This window comes from Garra rufa, chromosome 5, assembly GCF_049309525.1.
Source record: "Garra rufa chromosome 5, GarRuf1.0, whole genome shotgun sequence".
NCBI lineage: Eukaryota > Metazoa > Chordata > Actinopteri > Cypriniformes > Cyprinidae > Garra > Garra rufa.
In genome coordinates, this window is record NC_133365.1 from 47,039,204 (window position 1) to 47,059,145 (window position 19,942).

The window sequence follows — 19,942 nt, forward strand, 5'->3', positions numbered from 1 at the left end:
TCAAGGCCCTAATTTCCCTTTTTAATGGAGAGAAACAGGTGTGAGATGATGATTAGAGCAAACGTGTGAAAACGGCAATTGCTGAACAGACTGGACCGCTCAGGACTTTTTTTTCCCTTGAAACCTTGCTTCGGGCTTCATCATAATGCATTCAGGAGAACGCAGACTCCAATTATAATTACAAACGCATCTCTCGTTTGTCCGCGCCTGTCAGAAACAGGCCGTCTTTCGCGTGCGACATGTTCTTCGTAAATGGTGGTGAGTTGTGTTGATGCTGTCGTGCTCTGACAAGCATCCACAATTTGGCTGGTGGTCTGCCAAGATGCATTTATCCTTGTACTTTCTGAAAGAGTGTAAAATATGTCATTAAATCGTCCTGACTGTGTTTTGTCACTCCATAAACAGTTCCAGCTCTACTTGGATAGCGACAGGAAGGCTCTAGGGAGGTCGGCGTGTGTCTCGAAATCACTTTTGTTTATGTTTTTTGTTTTCTGTACCTCCCCTGACAGGAGCTGTTGTGTGCATCTGGAGCCTCCACACCTTGTCGTCCAATCAGAGCCCTCGCTTCTCGTCCAATCAGAATCTGCGTTCCGTGGAGTGGAATAAAAAGAGTGGGAGAAGAGAAATGGGGTGTGCGAAAGTTCTTCTCGTGATCTTCGTGATCGGCTTTGAAAAGGGGATTTGCGTCAACTGGAACCCCGTCCCACGCAAGACAGTTAAATATAATGGTGAGTATCTAATGACCAAACAAACCTGTGAGCCCACTGTCCTGTTTCCGTTTTCTCACACTGTTTTTATGGTACTCCTCCTGTCTTTATTCGTCCGTCTCTTTCTTCTTTTCTTCAGTCGACCCCTCCCTTCATTCTCCATGCAGATTTAAGATAAGAGGTGTGATTTCTGCTTTGAATTCACTGAGATATCACATTACTGCGTGGTTTTATAGGCCTTTATGGTAAAGAGCTTACATCCCTATTCATTTGCACTCAATCCATTTGTGTCTGTCCTTCCTTTCTCACAATGTTTTTTATGCCGCAGCTCTTATGCTTTCTCTGAAGGGAATTCACTAAGAACAAGTTGTGCGATAGTGTTTTTAATCCTCGTCAGTATTTTTGTTTTTGTTTTTCTAAGAAAAAACATCTAAAAGTCCTTGAAAAATTCTAAGCGTCCATAAAATATGCTTAATATTGTAAGACTTGTTTTCAGAGAATATCACTTGAATTATGTGTACTTTTCTTTCCTCACATTTGTAGCATACGTCTAACAACATTTACTGAGGTTTGTACTTAAAACAGTAGAAAAACTATTTGACAGTGGGGTATGAAAACTTTTGGACTTCAGACTTAAAATGCTCTGAAATGTTCACAGTTTTGTTTCTCAAGTAAATCGGTCCTGTTTTAAGCATTTGTAGATGTTTTCTCTGCTGAAAAAAAAAAAACAGCTAAAAACAGCCTAGACTGGTTGGCTGGTCTTAGCTGGTTTAAGCTGAAAGTAGCTGGTTTTAGCTGGTCTCCCAACCTGGTCAGGCTGGTTTTAGCCTGTTTTTATTTCAGCAGGGAAAACATCTACAAATGCTTAAAACAGGACCGATTTACTTGGCCAGGCTGGAAAAGTGGCCAAAACCCCTTTAAAACCAGCCTGCTGACCAGCTAAAACCAGCCAACCAGCCTACGCTATTTTAGCAGTTTTTTTCAGCAGGGTTAACAGCAATAAGAGACAAAATACTCTCTAAGAGGCAGTATTTGCATTCGTTTTAGCACTAAAATCAGGTTAATGATGCAAACACATTCTCAAAATTAACACTGATCGCAATTTGTACGCAAATTGCAGGCCAGCTCTGACTAGCAGACTGCCGTGATCTGGTATACTATGCTGAGACTGTAAAACATCACTTCACTACTGTAGTCCAGACATCTGAATCGGCTTGTGAGGTTTTTACTTAAAACAAGAGAAAAACTATTTGAGAGTGGGGTATGAAAACTTTTGGACTTCAGACTTAAAATGCTCTGAAATGTTCACAGTTTTGTTTCTCAAGTATATCGGTCCTGTTTTAAGCATTTGTAGATGTTTTTACAGCAATAAGAGACAAAATACTCTCTAAGAGGCTGTATTTGAATTTGTTTTAGCACTAAAATCAGGTTAATGATGCAAACACATTCTCAAAATTAACACTGATCTCAGTTTGTACCCCAGTTGCAGGCCAGTTCTGAATAAAAGGTTGTTAGCAGACTACCGTGATCTGGCATACTATGCTGAGACTGTAAAACATCACTTCACTACTGTAGTCCAGACATCTGAATCGGCTGTTTAAAATGCAGAAAGTGCACTTGTCTGCACCGCAAGTCTGGACGTGTGCCCTGTTATAACACTCTTCTTCATCATTTGATGAATTACTTCTTTAAAGATCAATAGATGTTTTTTGAAGTGTCTTGCTTACCAAGGTTGCATTTATTTGAAAATTTCAAAAAAATACATTAAAAAGCCTTGTTATATTATGAATGGAGTTCTATTTAAATGTTTTTAAATTTAATTTATTCTTTTGATAAAAAAGAAAAAACTGGATTCTTTAATGAATAAAAGTTCAAAAGAACAACATTTCTTTGAACTAAAAACCAGTTGCAACATTATAAATGTCTTTACTGTCACTTTTGATTAAATTATTGCATCCTCGCTGATTAAAAGTACTAACCCTAAACTTTTGAACAGTAGTTTATATTGAAAGGAGACCTGTAATATGAATGACATGGCTTAAAATGAAAGATTACTGGTGTTTAATGATAAGCTGCATGCAACAGTGGCACAGCTGTTTAGTAAATTTTCCCCTCAGTCTTTTCCTGTTTTAATCCAAATTACTGTTGATAATCAAACAAACAACTACAGTAAACATCAAGCAGTAGGCATGATTTTATATGTACACACATAAACTGATAGTATCTCCTTTTAAGCTCTCAGTAGAAAACGTAGCGGCTGGGAACACAGCCTTAAATGGACAGGAAATGGCTTTAGTTGAGCTCCAGTGAGAAAGAGAGAGAGAGAGAAAGACGTCAAAGAAAGTCCAGAAAGAACAGAAAAGTACACAGTGTGTCTGCAGTGTGTGTTTAACTACTGTTTCAGGTCATGTGTGACTACGTTTAGGCCCTAAACCACAAAAACAGTAGGCCTGCGCAGCACACATGCGCTTTTCAGGGAGGATGAAAGAGTGAAAAACAGGCAAAGCATCAGAGTGCACTTTAATGTTTATGTGTGTGAGCACGCAGAGTGCTTAGACTGGCAGTCTAAGGGATTTAGAGCTCCAGTAGCGCGTGTGTGTGTGTGTGTGTGTGTGTGTGTGGTTGGAGGTGGAGAGCTGGATCGCAGCAGAGATAATATTTACCCACTACTTTCCACACCCACAGCCCCTGAAGACCCCTCCTCCACAATTATCTCCATCTTAAAGACGTTGGGGATTCACAAGTAAACACGTCTTTCTAAACGAAATGTCTTTTCATTCCCATCTCTCCCCCTCCGTTCATTATCAAAGCACTGTGACTTATTTTGGCAGACGTTACACTGTTGTCTTCTCCCTGAAAAACAGCTCTGAGAGTTCAAAGGGGAGTCGCAGGCCGCGCCCCTTTCCACACCCCACCCGTAACTTTCCACAGCAGAGCAATCGGTGCACAACGTGGTCAGAGAGAGAGAACGAGAGCAGGTCACACAGAAAATTAAAGACCCGAGGAAACTCCTGCTGACTTAGATGAATAGTATGAATGCACAGACTAAAACTATTCAAAATCGCTTTGAATCAGCAAGTCAAATAAATATTAGATGATAAACTTAACTTAAAAAACTTTAACCCTGGGTATTACGACTTGCATGGCTTAATATAATGTCTCTTACTAAAATATGTAGTGGAAAACCTATGAAAGGTTATTTAAAAAATCCACATTGTTTTATACATATTTTGAACTAGGCAGGGTGCCATTATTTTTGATGACCTGAAATGGTTGCACTCCGTGAGCTACTGGCGCTACCTGTTGCTATTTTTACCTCAACACAACTCGAAAAATAAAATACTGATACGATGACCACATTGTGCGGCTTTTGGTTGTGATTTTCAGTCGAAGGGCACAAGAGAAGCAATGCAAGTCTTTTAGGCTTTTCCTAGCGATATGAAGAGGAGTAAAGAATTCGAAGATGACTGTGGATGAATAAAACTTCCTAAAGACCATCGTCTTTGTTCTCTCCACTTTAGCCCTGATGCCTTTGAGGCTTTTAGTAGGCCACAGCTACTGAATGAGCTTATAAACGGCAGAGACAAGAAACTCTAGATGCCATCCTGGCAGGACTTAAACACGATGACGATTGTCATGATGCAGCAGTTTCTCAACGTGGATTTCACTCAATATTTGGGTTGTGTGCACAATTTGTGATGAAAATCGATAGTACACCATTTTGTTTAAGCCTATGCTTATATCTATCGTCATCTGTTAAATCTTTCAGTAGCTGTGGTCATCAAATCAGTACTTTGTTTTATAAGTTGTGTTGAGGTAAAAATAGCAACAGGTAAAGCCAGTCGTCCACCAAGTGCAACCAATTCACGCCCCTCATAGTCCAAAATATGTATACAACAATGTGGACTTTTTAAATAACATAAATCTTTCATGGATTTTCTACTACATATTTCAGTAAGAGACATCATTTATGTTATGTTAAGTCATACAAGTCTTTTAATACCCGGGGTTTCCTTCAAAATGACAATATAAATGATGCTTTGGCAACTAAGTGAAATAAGGTTAACTTTTGATGTACTATAGTTACTAAAACGGAAATAAAACTAAAGATAAATAGAAATATAAAAAATTTATAAAAAATAAAAGCACGTTACAAAAATTGCTAAACTAAAATTTAAACAATTTTAAAATTTAAAATGTAAACTGAAAACTTAAAGAGCACGTTAAACAGAAAATTAAAAGTATTAAAAACTACCTTAAGTAATTGAAATAAAGCTGAAATAAAATATAAATATTAGATGAAAACTTAAAAACCTTAAAAATACTGTCTTGTCAACCAACTGAAATATTTTGAAAGTGATACACTAAAATTACTAGCTAAAATAAAATTGAAATCTTTTATAGATATACAGTAAGACCAAAATTTATTCAGACACCTTAAACATTTTTCACATATCACAGTTTATTCGCTATAGTTTAGAAAATGCTAATAAAATATGATAATGTAAAAGTTATCTTTATTTTGCCATCCTCACTTACATAAATTAACTATAGTGTCCTGCACCCACTAGTAAAAAAGTATCTGGTGTCTGAATAATTTTTGTTTTGGCTGTACTTCTGGTTTTAATCTAAACTTCTAAGAAAACAGGAACAATGAAAAAAAGAATTTTCAGTCCCAAATTTTTATCAATTTTACTGGTAGTCCTCTGTCTGAATTTTTGGGTATATTATGTCACAGTTTACTTTATTTTGCTATCCTCAATTACATAAATGAACTGTAGTGTCCTGCACCCACTAGTAAAAACATATCAAATAATATCTAAATCTATAATTAGTACTAGTAATAATACAAAAAAAATTTTGAAAAGCAGATCAAACTGAAAATTAAAGATGAATTTCAACAGATAAAGCTAAACAGGATTACTTAGAGGATTACAAAATTACCAAAACTTTTAGCTAAAATTAAAATGAAAAATCTAAAGAGCTGATCAAACTCTTTAAAGACGAATTTCACCGGAGGCCAAATGAAACTCCAGCTGACTTAGAGGGATTGTGCATTTATACTAAGTCCAATGCGCTGAGGATGGCAAAGCTACAGAGAGAGAGAGAAAGGCACTGCCTGCCTAGCACATCTCTCTACCCTCCAATTACTATAATGACGGCCTCCGCTGAAAAGGACAGGCCCACTGCGTGTGTGTTTGTGTATGCGTGCGTGTTTATGTAAGTGGACCGAAGCCAGTCCTATCCGTCTATCCGTGCCCAGCTCCTCCCCACACACAGATATACACAGACGTCTGTGATTTATCCCCTCTAACAGACGCCCTCTCCTACACTTGTACGTCTCATTGTCTGTAAAAGTGTGTTTCTTTTTTCATTCAATAAATCTGTCTGCCGTACCCTTTGTGGACCTGTTCGCTCTAGAAGGAGGCTGTTTGTTAAAGGGGACAGAAAAAAGAAAGTCTTTCTATTTTTTGTGTGCTCGCCACTTTCATGAAAAGGTCAAACTCGGTACAAGCTGTGAGCTCAATTCTCGACTGCAGTCTCCCCCCCCGGTCTGTCAAACGCCGGCCTATTTTCAACAACCTTTCACACATCTCTCGCTTTTACTGTCATCCTGTCTCTTCCGCTCTCTCTTTCATTTTCTTTCAATCTTGCATTTTTCCCCCCACATTTCCACCTTGCTCTTTTACTCCCATACTGTTTCTGTCATTTTCTCAGCGCCCACACCTTTTTCACTCTCTCTGCCATTCCCGCATTCGCTCTTGTTGGGCCCCGAGGACAATTTCATTGCTCTGATGTTGCTGTTTCATAGCTCTGGAGACTTAAAGTCAACGAGAAATCGAAATTGACCATATTGACTTGCCTAACGCATGTTCTTGGTCTTACCGCACACATTTTGTTAGTGAACATTATTCCAGAGCAAAAATTGTTGTCATAATCTTGCGCCACCTATAATATGACTTTCATTCTTAATTTATAATCCGATTGTTTCATGACAGTACATGCCGTGATAGTTTTTATTGTTGTTTCTTCTGAAATACGTCACATGAATGTTAAATGGTTGTGAATGTCTTATGTTGATTTAATGTTTGAGATGTTATGAAATTGATTGCAGACTTTGATATTTTGGCAAATCTGAGCATAGTTTGTGATATTGTTGAGATCTCTGAAACTTTCTCTGGCAGCTGTGTGTTGGAATAGTAACTGGTTTCTGGCTAGTCTAAGGTAGTCATTAGTTAGTCTCAGCTGGTCATATTCTGGTGCTATTTTAGTGTTATATAGTAGGATATTTATATATTTTCAGTTTTCATTTTAATTTTAGTGTTTAGTAACATTGTTATGTTTGTTATGTGCACTTTTATTTTTATTAAAATATTTACTCATCTTCTTTAGCTTTCATTTTTATTAATTTTTTTGTTATAGTAATCCATTTACTGTATTGAGTCAATTTTGAGTCAACTTATTTGTATTATATAAAAAAAATAAACATTTAAACTGAAATGAGAAATTTTATTTCTGGGAAGTATTAAGCACGATACAAAATTACCAAAACTTTCAACTAAAATTAAAATGGAAAATAAAAAATAAAAATATATTTAATTAAAATTTTAGTGTTAGTAACATTGTTGTGTGCTTTTGTTATGTGCATATTTATTATTTATTCAAATATTTAAAAAAATTAATAAATCTTATTTGTTTCAGTTAGTACTAATTAAAAAATGTAACTTTAACTGAAATGACAAATTGATAATAAAATTACTAAAACTAAAACTGAAATAAATATAAATATAAATATTAGCACATAACAAAATTACCAAAACTAACTAAAATGAAAATTAAAAATAAAAATAGAATTCATTCATTTGCTGGTGCAAGTGTTATTTTTGTACGATATAGCTTTAATTTTTATATTGTCAGTATTTTATTTTAATTTTAGTGTTAGTAACATTGTTTTGTGCTTTCGTTATGTGCATTTTTATTCTTATTTAAATATTTCTTTAGCTTTCATTTTTATTTTAGTTTTTGTTATAGTAATCCACTTAAAGTCAACTTATTTGTTTTAGTTATTAAAAAATATAAATTACAAGTAAATATAAGATTAAAAAAATAAATAAAAATATAAAGAGCAGATCAAACATTTGGCAAGCTGGTCATTTGCTAGTGCAAATGTTATTTTAGTATGATGAAATCCACTTTAAATAAACTTTATTGTTTTCAGTTAGTAAAATAATATAAAATAGAAATATTAAAAAATAAAAACTTAAACTGAAATCAAAAATAAGTTTTAACTGACAGTAAAATTACTAAAACCAAAAAACAAATTTTATAACAAAATTACCAAAACTTTTAACTTTTGAATAAATATTAGATTAGATCAATTAAAAACTTGAACTCAAATGAGAAGTAAAACTGACTAAAATTACTAAAACATTTAGTTGCCAATGCAACATTTATAATTTATTTTTTTAAAGTTCAAAAGTTTTTAAGTTTTCATCAAATATTTATATATTATTTCAATTTTATTTTTAATTACCAGAATTTTTTTTTTTTTTTTTTGTTTTTTTTTTGTTAAGAACACTGGCAAACTTCTAACCCGTCTTGGACCAGCAACAAACCACATACAAGCTGGTCTTAAGTTAGTTTTACGCTGGATTTAGCTGGCGACATTAACTAATGACCTGCCATTTTCCAAAACCCAGCAACTAGCATAAGATTTTATAGAGAATACAAAGGTCTTTTTCTCAGAACCAATTTCTGTTAGCTATTTTGCTAACACCCACCATTCAGCTAAATTCAACCACATGTCCTGCTCTCAAAACATGTTAGCAACCCAGATGTCAGCAATCATGAACATGCACAATGATGCATAGAGCGTTTCAGATGGCTAGGCTAAAAGGCGTGGGCCGCTCCCCCGACTCTTTTCTGCTGTTCACGCAGTCACCGAGACAGGTATGACACATATTTCAGTGACATCTGTCAGGAAGTTGGGATGTCTGTCAATTTATGAGTGGTATTCCACAGCAGCTTCAAGCAGAAGCCTCCATGATGTGCTAAGCATCTCATTGCTAACTAGGAGAAAGAGTGTGAAATATAGCACATGCAGTCAAGCCCGAAATTATTCATACCCCTGGCAAATTCTGACTTAAAGTTAATTTTATTAAACCAGCAAGTTTTTTTTGTTTAGAAACAACACAGACGTCTCCCAGAAGATAATAAGACGATGTACAAGAGGCAACATTGTGGAAAAAATTATTACTCATCTTTTATTTACATTTGAACAAAAAGTGGCATGTCCAAAATTATTCATACCCTTCTCAATAATCAATAGAAAAGCCTTTATTGGCTATTACAGCAATCAAACGCTTCCTATAATTGCTGACCAGCTTTTTGCATGTCTTCACTGGTATTTTTGTCCATTCATTTTTAGCGATGAGCACCAACTCTTTTAGGTTGGAGGGTCTCCTTGCCATCACCCTGATCTTTAGCTCCCTCCACAGATTCTCAATTGGATTTAAGTCAGGACTCTGGTTGGGCCACTGCAAAACGTTAATGTTTTGTCTGCTAACCATTTCTTCACCACTTTTGCTGTGTGTTTTGGGTCGTTGTCGTGCTGAAATGTCCACTGGTGCCCAAAGCCAAGTTTCCCTGCAGACTGCCTGATGTTGTTGTTGAGAATTTTGATGTATTGCTCCTTTTCCATGGTGTCGTTTACTGTGATTAGGTTCCCTGGTCCTCCAGCTCAAAAACACCCCCAAAACATTAGGTTCCCACCATCATGTTTGACAGTGGGGATGGTGTTCTTAGGGTTGAAGGGTTCTCCTTTTTTTACGCCAAATGAAGGCTACATCACAATGCGGATCATCTTGTATTTTTTAATAATACTTTGCACTGTAGCCACTGGAACTTCAAGCCATGACTGTCCACAAACCAACAGCAGAGAGCTTTTGTTTTTCACCTGTTGAGTAGATTAAAACAGCTGTTCCCAATGAATCAGGGTAATTAGGATGCTTTAGAACAGCTTGGACTGTTTGGAATGGTATAGAACTTTGGATTTTCCCATAGACTGTGACAGTTTGCAAATGGTATGAATAATTTTGGACATGCCACTTTTTGTTCAAATGTAAATAAAAGCTGAGAAATATTTTTTTACACAATGATGCCTCTTGTACATCATTTTTGGGAGAAGCCTGTGTCATTTCCAGTCAAAAAAAAACTTGCTGGTTGAATAAAAGTAAGTCAGACTTTAAGTCAGAATTTGCCAGGGGTATGAATAATTTTGGGCTTGACTGTATATTCCCATTTTGTGTCGTTTTCTCCACACCACATCTCTTTCCATTTCTGTCGACGTTCTCTTGCTCGCTCTGTGCATTCTGTTTTTTTTTTTTTTTTGAGTTTTTCAGCCTATTGTTGTGGTAATCCGCTCTGACCGTTTCCTGTTGCTGAGCCGTGTTCTTCTCTCTTCCCTTCCCAAAGCAGCGACAGCACCACTCCTTCATCTAATCTACTGCAATTACAGCACTTCCCCTCGTCCCCCCACCCGCCCACTCTCTCACGCTCTTAAGCGCACCGTTTGTGTTCGCGTGTCAACTTAAACACGCCACCTGCGTCTTTCTTAATGTGTTTTTTTCCCCTTTCTTCTCTTTTAATTGTGCCGTTATGTGTCAGCCTCAGACGGTGGCTCCTCGCGTCTTTGTCCTAGCGAACGTGGGTGTGTTTTTATAGCCTGTATATGCGTGTGCACGCTTTTCTCTTCCTAATTAGTGTCTGTGTGTGTCCATTTTTTGTGTTTCTAAGTCATTCTTCGGTATCCATGTCAAAGCTTCAAAGGCCTTAAAATAGGTCTTTAATAGCAGAGTGTGTGTTTGGAGTGCTGCGGTTATGAGCTATAAGCAGGGCAGGACTGTATTTATAGCAAAGCTGCTTTGTAAGGAGCCGTGGAGGAACATCAGAGGAAAGCAGCAGCCTTCAACTTGACTCGTTTCAGTTCTGCGGCTCGATTCCCTCAACCAGAGCTCGCTGCCCTCTCATTCGGCCCAGCTGAGAGCTCATGAAGGACAAAGGCACACACACACTGAGAGTTCACCTCTGTTCCCTTTATGTTGCTCACATCTGGATTCCATTCAAAGTGACATCTATTTTTAGCTTGTTTCTTTTTTAGGCCGTACACTTAGATAGCGACTCCATTAGATACGCTCCTGTTGTATTTGCTCGACTTGTTCTTTGCGTGTTCCTTGTTTTTAATCATGCTTTGTTTGCTTTTTTAATTAAATTCTGTTAGCCATCCAAAACCAAGTGGGAAAGTTTTGAAAGTTTAGCACTGGCAGTCAGCCCCTGCTGGTGGATGCTGTAACTGCAACATCTGGCGTATTTCTCCATTGACAGTCATTCAAAGTATCCCTGTATCTGCTTTTATTTTTTTTAAATCAACATCTGAAATGCAATCTTATTTTTTCCCTGGAATGAACAATATTTACTATATATTTATTAAATGGATATAAGACTGCTTATATACACTGCCATTCAAAAGTTTGGGATTAGTAAGAATTGTAATGTTTTTGAAAGAATTCTCTTATGCTTATCAAGGCATTTACTTGATCAAAAATACAGAAAAAAAAACATAAATTATAATAATAATGTGGAGTATTATTACAGTTTAAAATAATGATTTTCTGTTTTAATATATTTTAAAATATAATTTATTCCTGTGATGCAACCAGTCATTATTCCAGTCTTTAGTGTCACATGATGCTTTAGAAATCATTTTAATATGCTGATTTATTACTTTTATTATTAATGTTGGAAACAGTTGTGCTGCTTAATATTTTTTTGGAAGCTGTGATACTTTTTTTAGGATTCTTTGATGAATAAAACATTAAAAAGAACAGCATTTATTCAAATAGAATTCTTTGCTATCACTTTTTATCAATTTACCACATCCTTGGTGAATGAAAGTATTATTTCTTTAAAAAAAAAGAGAATAAAAATGTACTGACCACAAACTTTTAAACGGTTTAGTTTATTAGTTATAAATAAATGCTGTTCTTTTTAAAGAATCCTGACAAACAAAATAATAAGCAGCACAACTGTTTTCAACATTGATAATAAATCAGAATATTAGAATGATTTCTGAAGGATCGTGTGACACTAAATACTGGAGTAATGATGCTGAAAATTCAGCTTTGCATGATGGGAATAAATTACTTAAAAAACAGTTATTTTACATTGAAGTAATATTTTACATATAATATTTTTCTTTTTTATTTTGCTCAAATAAATACAGCCTTGATGAGCATAAGAAACTTCTTTAAAAAAAAAAAAACATTAAAAACCTTACTGATCCCAAACTTTTGAACAGCAGTGTATATTTTCCATGGGATGCACAAAATTTATTGTAGATTTATTATAAATGCATGACCTAAGTCTTGTTTAAATCTCTATACATTTTTCAAAACACAAATAAACTAATGCATTGTTAAAGGAACCGTATGTAAGAAATTTATTTCAGTTAATCATAAAATGGCCCTGACATGTCACTAGACATTAAGAAATCATGTTCATTTCAAATACTTATATCACTGACAACAGTGGTCCAGCCAGGATATTGTCATTTAAAAGTAAAAGTTGCAGCCCACAACTGATGTTATTGTTGTCATTTTGTGTTTTGGTCTGAGGCTCCACCCTCCAGCTATCTACCAATCACGAAGTCAGTACAGTTTCATCATCCGGGTTGCCAGCTCTGCTCTAGTTACAGGTGCAGCTACGAAGTGTTGGATAAAACATGTATAACGTTACGAAACCTAAAAGACCTCGTTATGAATCCGAAATACGTCGTGACAAAGTCCGAAATAAAACAAGGATTTGTATAGGAGATGCCTTTGAAAACGGAGAAGAATTTGAAGACAGACGCCAACGTTGCTAATTTTTATTCATTTATAATGTCAGTTTAGTTTTTAATTTATTTGTATCTTTTAATTTGAGTAAATTTAGAGTGTCAACATATGTAACATTGTAATATTTATACTGTACATTACAGTCTTTTGATTCCTTAATTCATATGTAGCATTAGCCTTCAAAAGGATTTTTTTATTATTATTTAATTTATTTTTAAAAATTGGCTAAATAATATGCAGTTTTAATAGCTGCCATTTATCATTTTCAACCATAAAATGAAAATAATTATCAGCTCATCATATTAACCAGAATTTTGACATTGATTCACCCCTAATTTTCCCTGTCAGCTGTCGTTCATGTCACAGGCCAGTTACTAGTGAAGGCTTGTGAGACTATGTATTTTCTCATGGCACCATTAGCCACCAGACCTCCTTGTACAAAACAGACAAAGAACCCCCTTGGTGGCTAGTCTGCTCAGCATTGCCACTATCTGGTCAGGATCTGTAAGTGCGTCCTGCCCCACTGTGTGTAATTGGCATCTTCTCGGCATAATAATTAGAAATGGCACTCTGTGCTCGGCTCAGCACAAAGCTCAATAAACTCAAAGCTCTATGACTGGCTGAGAGGCATTTGAGTCATTATGCAGGTATTTAAAAGTGTGAGCATGTGTGTGTCTGTGCGCTCTGTCACATCTCCCTGGCTGTTTGCAACCCAGCAGATGTTCTCCATCCTCCCTGGGGGAAATCTGTTTCCCCTTTCCTCTTGGATCATCCAGCCCTCTTATACGTTAACAAGCTGCCGCTCTCCAACTAATAACCACACGCTCTCCTGACTTCCATCCTGGCAGAATCTTCACCAGCTCTCAACGTATCTCTCCAAGATGCCTTTTCTCCCCTCTTCTCTTGAAGCACTTGCTCATCATAACCTTCTCTCCTCTCTGCACTCGTCTGCCATGGTAGCGGTAAATCAGATCAGACACAGGGTTCTCGTGTGTTCAGGGATGCATGGGATTCTGGTGTCTCCTCCTGGCTTTTTCACTGGCTTAAACCAAGATTTAAGATGTCACCCTTTGTTTTATGACTGCGACAGATAGCACAAGATCATAGCCAACTTGTAGCTTGTGCCTTGTAGTGGTGACCAGTAGTGTCAACTGGTTAAAGAGTCATCAACTAATTACAAACATTAAAATAAATGGAAGTATAGTATATATGTGACCCTGGACCACAAAACCAGTCTTAAGTCGCTGGGGTATATTTGTAGCAATAGCCAAAAATACATTGTATGGGTCAAAATTATTGATTTTTCTTTTATGTCAAAAATCATTAGGAAATTAAATAAAGATCATGTTACATTAAGATTTTTTGTAAAATTCCTACTGTAAACCTATCAAAATGTAATTTTTGATTAGTAATATGCATTGTTAAGAACTTAATTTGGACAACTTTAAAGGTGATTTTCTCAGTATTTTGATTTTATTGCACCCTTAGATTCCAGATTTTCAAATAGTTGTATCTCGGCCAAATATGGTCCTATCCTAACAAACTATACATCAATAGAAAGCTCATTTATTGAGCTTTCATATGATGTATACATCTCAGTTTTGTCAAATTTAACCTTATGACTGGTTTTGTGGTCCAGGGTCACACACACACACACACACACACACATATATATATATATATATATATATATATATATATATATATACAACAGTTTGTTCTGGTTCTCAAATCTGATTGGTTGAGAACCGTGAGATATTCTACTGGTATCGCTACAGGAACGCCCTTTCACAATTTTAAGTCTACTCGTGTGATATTGCTCATATATATATATATATATATATAAAATAAAATAAATTGCTCATATATATATATATATATATATATATATATATATATATATATATATATATATATAAAATAAATAAATATATATAAAATAAATAAATTTAAAATGCACTTCGCGGAGCCAACCACCCTCCGCTTCGCGTCGGGCGGTTATTAGCCTCCACGTCGTGCATTTAAAATCCTTTAACGCACGGCAAACCGTTGATTATCCCTTACATATAATATAAGTCATATATAAATAAATATAGTTATATAGGATTTTATTTGTAGTAAATTGATGATTGCTTATTTGTTTGTTTTTATTTATCATTAAAATATGCATGATTATAAAATATTATTGCAATATACAATATATAGAGAGAGTGAGAGAGAGTGCTGTCAAATCGATTAATCGTGATTAATCGCATCCAAAATAAAACAGAATGGTGTTTACATAATATATGTGTGTTACATATTTAAGAAATATATGCAATATATTTTATATTTGTATATAATGTAAATCATATTGTTTTTTTCTTATATAGATGTATTTATGTGTATTTTTATACTCATAAATATAAACAGCACACACTATGTAAACACAACATTTATTTTGAATGCGATTAATCACAATTAATTGATTTGACAGCAGTAATTAAAATAGATTTGCATTAAAATGCTATTTATATAACATTACCAATGAACATTTTTCATTTATATGACAGTATTCATTTATTTGTTCATAATAAATCATCTAATGCTACCAGACCTGCACTAACCAGCATAAACCACCCTGGATCACGTAAATTCATACTGACCCAAATTAATCTTTTTAACACATCGCCAAGCAGTTCAAGCAAAGGTTATGAGTATCCATGGAAATTCATGCTTGCCTATGTTGGCATTTTCAAAAGGGGTGTCGGTGAATATGATAAATGTGAGAGAGTTCTTTTTTAAAGCCCAAGAGTCATATTGGATCAGTGACATTTGGATCAGATTTAATACCCCCCAAAAACACATTTCCTTTCTCTTTTTCAGACGTGCACGACAGTATGGCGAGGTTTCGTGCTGTCGGGGTGTGGAACTACACCATGTTGACCCTGGCAGAGCATGAGAGGGTTTTGTACGTGGGCGCCAGAGAGCACATCTTCGCCCTGGATCCCAACTACATCAGCAGACAGCTCCGACCACAGGTATGTTTAGCGAAGAAAAAACATTTTATTTCATTCAGAAAAGCCCTGATGCACCCAATAAATACTAATCCACAGCCATCAAGCGAAAAGGGCATTAGCATTTTATCATTCCAAAATATCAGCATTTAAAAATGACTCACTCTTTCAATGCCACAGCCATTTGTAGTAAATTGCCAGTTGCAGCATTCATAGCGAATGCACGTTTTACATGCAGAGTGCTATTTGTTCGTAAAAGTCATGTCTCTTTCTCTCTCAGATTGAGTGGTCTGCTCCAGTGGAAAAGAAAAGAGAGTGCGCAGCGAAGGGGAAGAATAACCAGGTAGCGGCTGATGTTGCATCCTTTATGTTTTAACAGCTTTACTTTGTCTGGCCTTGCTGAAATGCATTTACTCTCCCTCCCTCTCACCTATTTTCTCTTTGTGTCTCTCTCTGTCATCGTCGTCTTTGCAGACTGAGTGCTTCAACTACATACGCTTCCTGCAGAGCTACAACCACACACATCTGTACACATGTGGGACGTACGCCTTCCAGCCCAAATGCACCTATATTGTGAGTGTGCGCTATTATCTTTGACTCAGAAATCCGTCTGAGCCACATGATCAAGTGGAGAGGGATGTGATATGATGGAGGAGCTGCATTAGCTGTGTAGAATTGTTAGGATTTTAAAAGTTTTTTGAAAGAAGTCTCATGCTTTTATGCTGAAAATACAGTACATTGAAATGCTGCAATGTACTACCAGTCAAACGTTTTTGAAGATTAAGATTTTTAATATTTTAAAGAAGTCTCTTCTGCTCACTGAGCCTGCATTTATTTGATCAAAAGCACAGCAAAAACAGTACAATTCTGAAATATTTTAAACTATGTACTGTTTTCTATTTGAATATATTTCCAAATCATTTATGCCTGTGATTTCAAAGCTGAAATTTTAGCATAATTTCTCCAGTCACATGATCCTTTAGAAATTATTCTAATATTCTGGTTTGCTCCTAAAAAAAATTTTTTTATTATTAATATGTTGAAAACAGCTGAGTAGAATTTTTTCAGGTTTCTTTGATGAATAGAAACAGAAGAAGAGCAGCGTTTATCTGAAATAGAAATCTTTTGTAATATTATAAATGTCTTAATTGTAATATTATAAATGTGATCACTTTTGATCAATTTAAAGCCTCTTTGCTTATAATAAAATAATTCATTTCTATAATTTCTTTTGCCCAAATGATACTGACTTCAAGCTTTTGAATGGTATAGTGTATAATGTTACTAATTTTTTATTTTATTTTAGATAAATGCAGATCTTTAGATCTTTCTATTCATCAACAAATCCTGAAAAAATGAACTCAGCTGTTTTACTTACTGATAATAATAATAATAATAGTAAATGCTTCTTGAACAGCAAATCAGCATATTAGAATGATTTCTGAAGTATCGTGTGACACTGAAGACTGGAGTAATGATGCTGAAAATGTAGCTTTGATCACAGGAATAAATTACGTTTTAAAATATATTCAGATAGAAAGCAGTTATTTTAAACAGTAAAAATATTTCACAATTGTAATGTTTTTGCTGTACTTTGGATCAAATAAATGCAGGCTTGTGCAGAAGAATCATTAAAAACTTTTGACTGGTAATGTGTTTTTGAGTATATCTTAAAATGTAATTTATTCCTATAATGGCAAAACTGAATTTTCATCAGCCATTAATTAGAGTTCAGTGTCTCATGATCCTTCAGAAATTAAAATGCTGATTGGTGCTTAATTATTATTAATGGTTCTTATTATAACCATTGTTGAAAACTCTTTTTACTGCTTAATATTTTTGTAAAAACAGATATATTTGTAAGATTCTTGATCAGCATTTATTTAAAATAGTAATCATTTGTAACATTATAATAACATAATGTTATGTCTTTACCATCACCTGTGATCAATATAATGCATTTTTGTTGAAGAAAAGTATTAAAATGTAAAAAAAAAAAAAGCTTTTAACAAAAATGTTAAACAGCAAAACTGTTCAGCATTGATAATAATGTTTCTTAAACAGCAAATCAGCATATTAGAATGATTTCTGAAACATCATGTGACACTGAAGCCTGGAATAATGATGCTGAAAATTCAGCTTTCCCATCACAGAATAAATTACATGTTAAAATTTATGCAAATAGAAAACAGCTCTTTTAAATTATAATAATATTTTACAATAATACTGTTTTTACTGTTTTATTTTTAATAAATGCAGCCTTGGTGCGCATAAGAGATTTCTTTCGAAAACATTATTCCAATCTTTTGATCGGTAATCTATGTGTGTGTGACTCAGCGAGTGGCTTCCAGTGTGTCAAAGTGAAATATATCAAATGTAAATGAGGATGTGTTATCACGCAGCGTGGACCGATGTGATAAGACGGCATGTTGTGTGTGTATTGTCATTGTGTGTGCGCACTTATTTGTGTGTGGGCAGGAGGACGATACAAGAGGGCTCAGCTGCTGCTTAAACTCTAGTTGGCAAACACAGCCGGTGGCGCAGTGTGTGTACGTTAGGTGATGTGTGTGTGTGTGTGTGTGTGTGTGTGTGTGTGTGTGTGTGTTTCTGTGTGTGTGCGTGCTTGATCCATATGTGACCGTTTCTGTCTTTGTCTAACAGAATGCAGATCATTTCACTCTGGATAGCGCCGCCCCGGAGGACGGCAAGGGAAAGTGCCCCTACGACCCTGCCAAGGGTCATACAGGCCTCATTGTGGGTAAGTTACACATTTCCGAGATGCATAAACCTGCATTATTATTCTTGTGTCTTGTGTGTGGGTGTCCTTTTGTGTTCGGTGCAGCCCGTGGATGCGTTTATGCCTCCTCTCTTCCTACACTCGGGAGAGAACGGAGTCCCTTTTTAATATCTCTTGACCGCGAGGCTGTAGACAGGAGTGTGTACATCTGCGCCTGCTCCCGCTCTAAGCGTTCTTCTCCTTTCCTAGACAAAGAGTTGTACTCCGCCACCCTCAATAACTTTCTGGGCACTGAGCCCGTAATCCTGAGAAACCTGGGACAACAACATTACAGCATGAAGAGTGAATACCTACCGGCTTGGCTCAATGGTGAGTCTAAAAACACACGTGCACAAAAAATATATATCCTGCCTCTGCTGAGCAGGCCAGCTTATGTTGTCCTGGTAAACATGGATGGACCAGCATTACCAGCATGAGAACAGTCATAAACCATGTTGCTTCTTCAGTTTTTTCAGGAGATTTTTGTATTCATTTGTTGGCAACTTAAAAGCACAGTTCACCCAAAAATGAAAATTCTGTCTTAGTTAAACAGCCTCCTGTCGTTCTAAACCGCAAGACCTTCGTTCATCTTCAGAACGCAAATTAAGATATTTTTGATGAAATCCGAGAGCTTTCTGACCCTGCATAGGCAGCAACGCAGCTGACACATTCAAGGCCCAGAAAGGTAGTAAGTAGGGCCCTATGATTTTTTGTGGAAGACGTGGACCGAATCACAGAATTTAAAGGTTGTATCAGCGATTTCTAGCCTGAAACATAAAGTGTCAAATTCAGCTGACCTTTCTTCACGATCCGCTCGCTGCCTGCCCCATAAATTTTCTGTGAAAAAAACGCGTCTCTCTGGTCAGCCTAGGGTCCGAGATATGCCAAAAAAAATAATCGGCACTACCAACCTTTCCACAGATAAACAAACAGTGTTCCAACCAATCAGCGTCAGGGGTTTGGTGTTGTGGACTTTCCTACTGGTGCAGGGATGTGAGGGAGGCGGAGCGAAAGTCCACAACACCAAACCCCTGACGCTGATTGGTTGGAACACTGTTTGTTTATCTGTGGAAAGGTTGGTAGTGCCGATTGTTTTTTTGGCATATCTCGGACCCTAGGCTGACCAGAGAGACGCGTTTTTTTCACAGAAAATTTATGGGGCAGGCAGCGAGCGGATCGTGAAGAAAGGTCAGCTGAAATTGACACTTTATGTTTTAGGCTAGAAATCGCTGATACATCCTTTAATAATAAAAATGGTATTTACAGTTTAACACAGAATGTCACAGAATTTGTCAAAGTTTGGATGGATTTATCGAAAGTAGGTGATTACACTTCAGTCACAATGCAAAATGGACTGTTATTTGTAAATATTAAGCCGCAAAAAGACTATTTAAATATTAATCTTGCTTGTCTGCATGCCTCTGTGTTAATGAATGGCACAGACACACGGTTTTGTTTACTACTCGTACTGAAGAGCATGTGACGCTCACAGTGATTTCAGTGTCTGTCTTCTCACTAAATGAGGACATAAATACATGATCAACATCTCAGAACTACCTCACGAGCATTCTA

General features: G+C 35.9%; 1 protein-coding gene across 1 annotated transcript in view; it reads left to right on the top strand.

Annotated features, from left to right (window-relative positions):
* Positions 1–19,942, top strand: part of sema4c (sema domain, immunoglobulin domain (Ig), transmembrane domain (TM) and short cytoplasmic domain, (semaphorin) 4C) — an 80,418-nt gene that overhangs the window by 43,749 nt on the left and 16,727 nt on the right. The window contains exons 2-7 of the mRNA XM_073839716.1: positions 510–728; positions 15,464–15,618; positions 15,875–15,937; positions 16,069–16,167; positions 18,256–18,352; positions 18,581–18,700. Coding sequence (XP_073695817.1) covers positions 626–728; positions 15,464–15,618; positions 15,875–15,937; positions 16,069–16,167; positions 18,256–18,352; positions 18,581–18,700 — 637 coding nt within the window. The 5' untranslated portion in view covers positions 510–625. The remainder of the gene's footprint in view (positions 1–509; positions 729–15,463; positions 15,619–15,874; positions 15,938–16,068; positions 16,168–18,255; positions 18,353–18,580; positions 18,701–19,942) is intronic.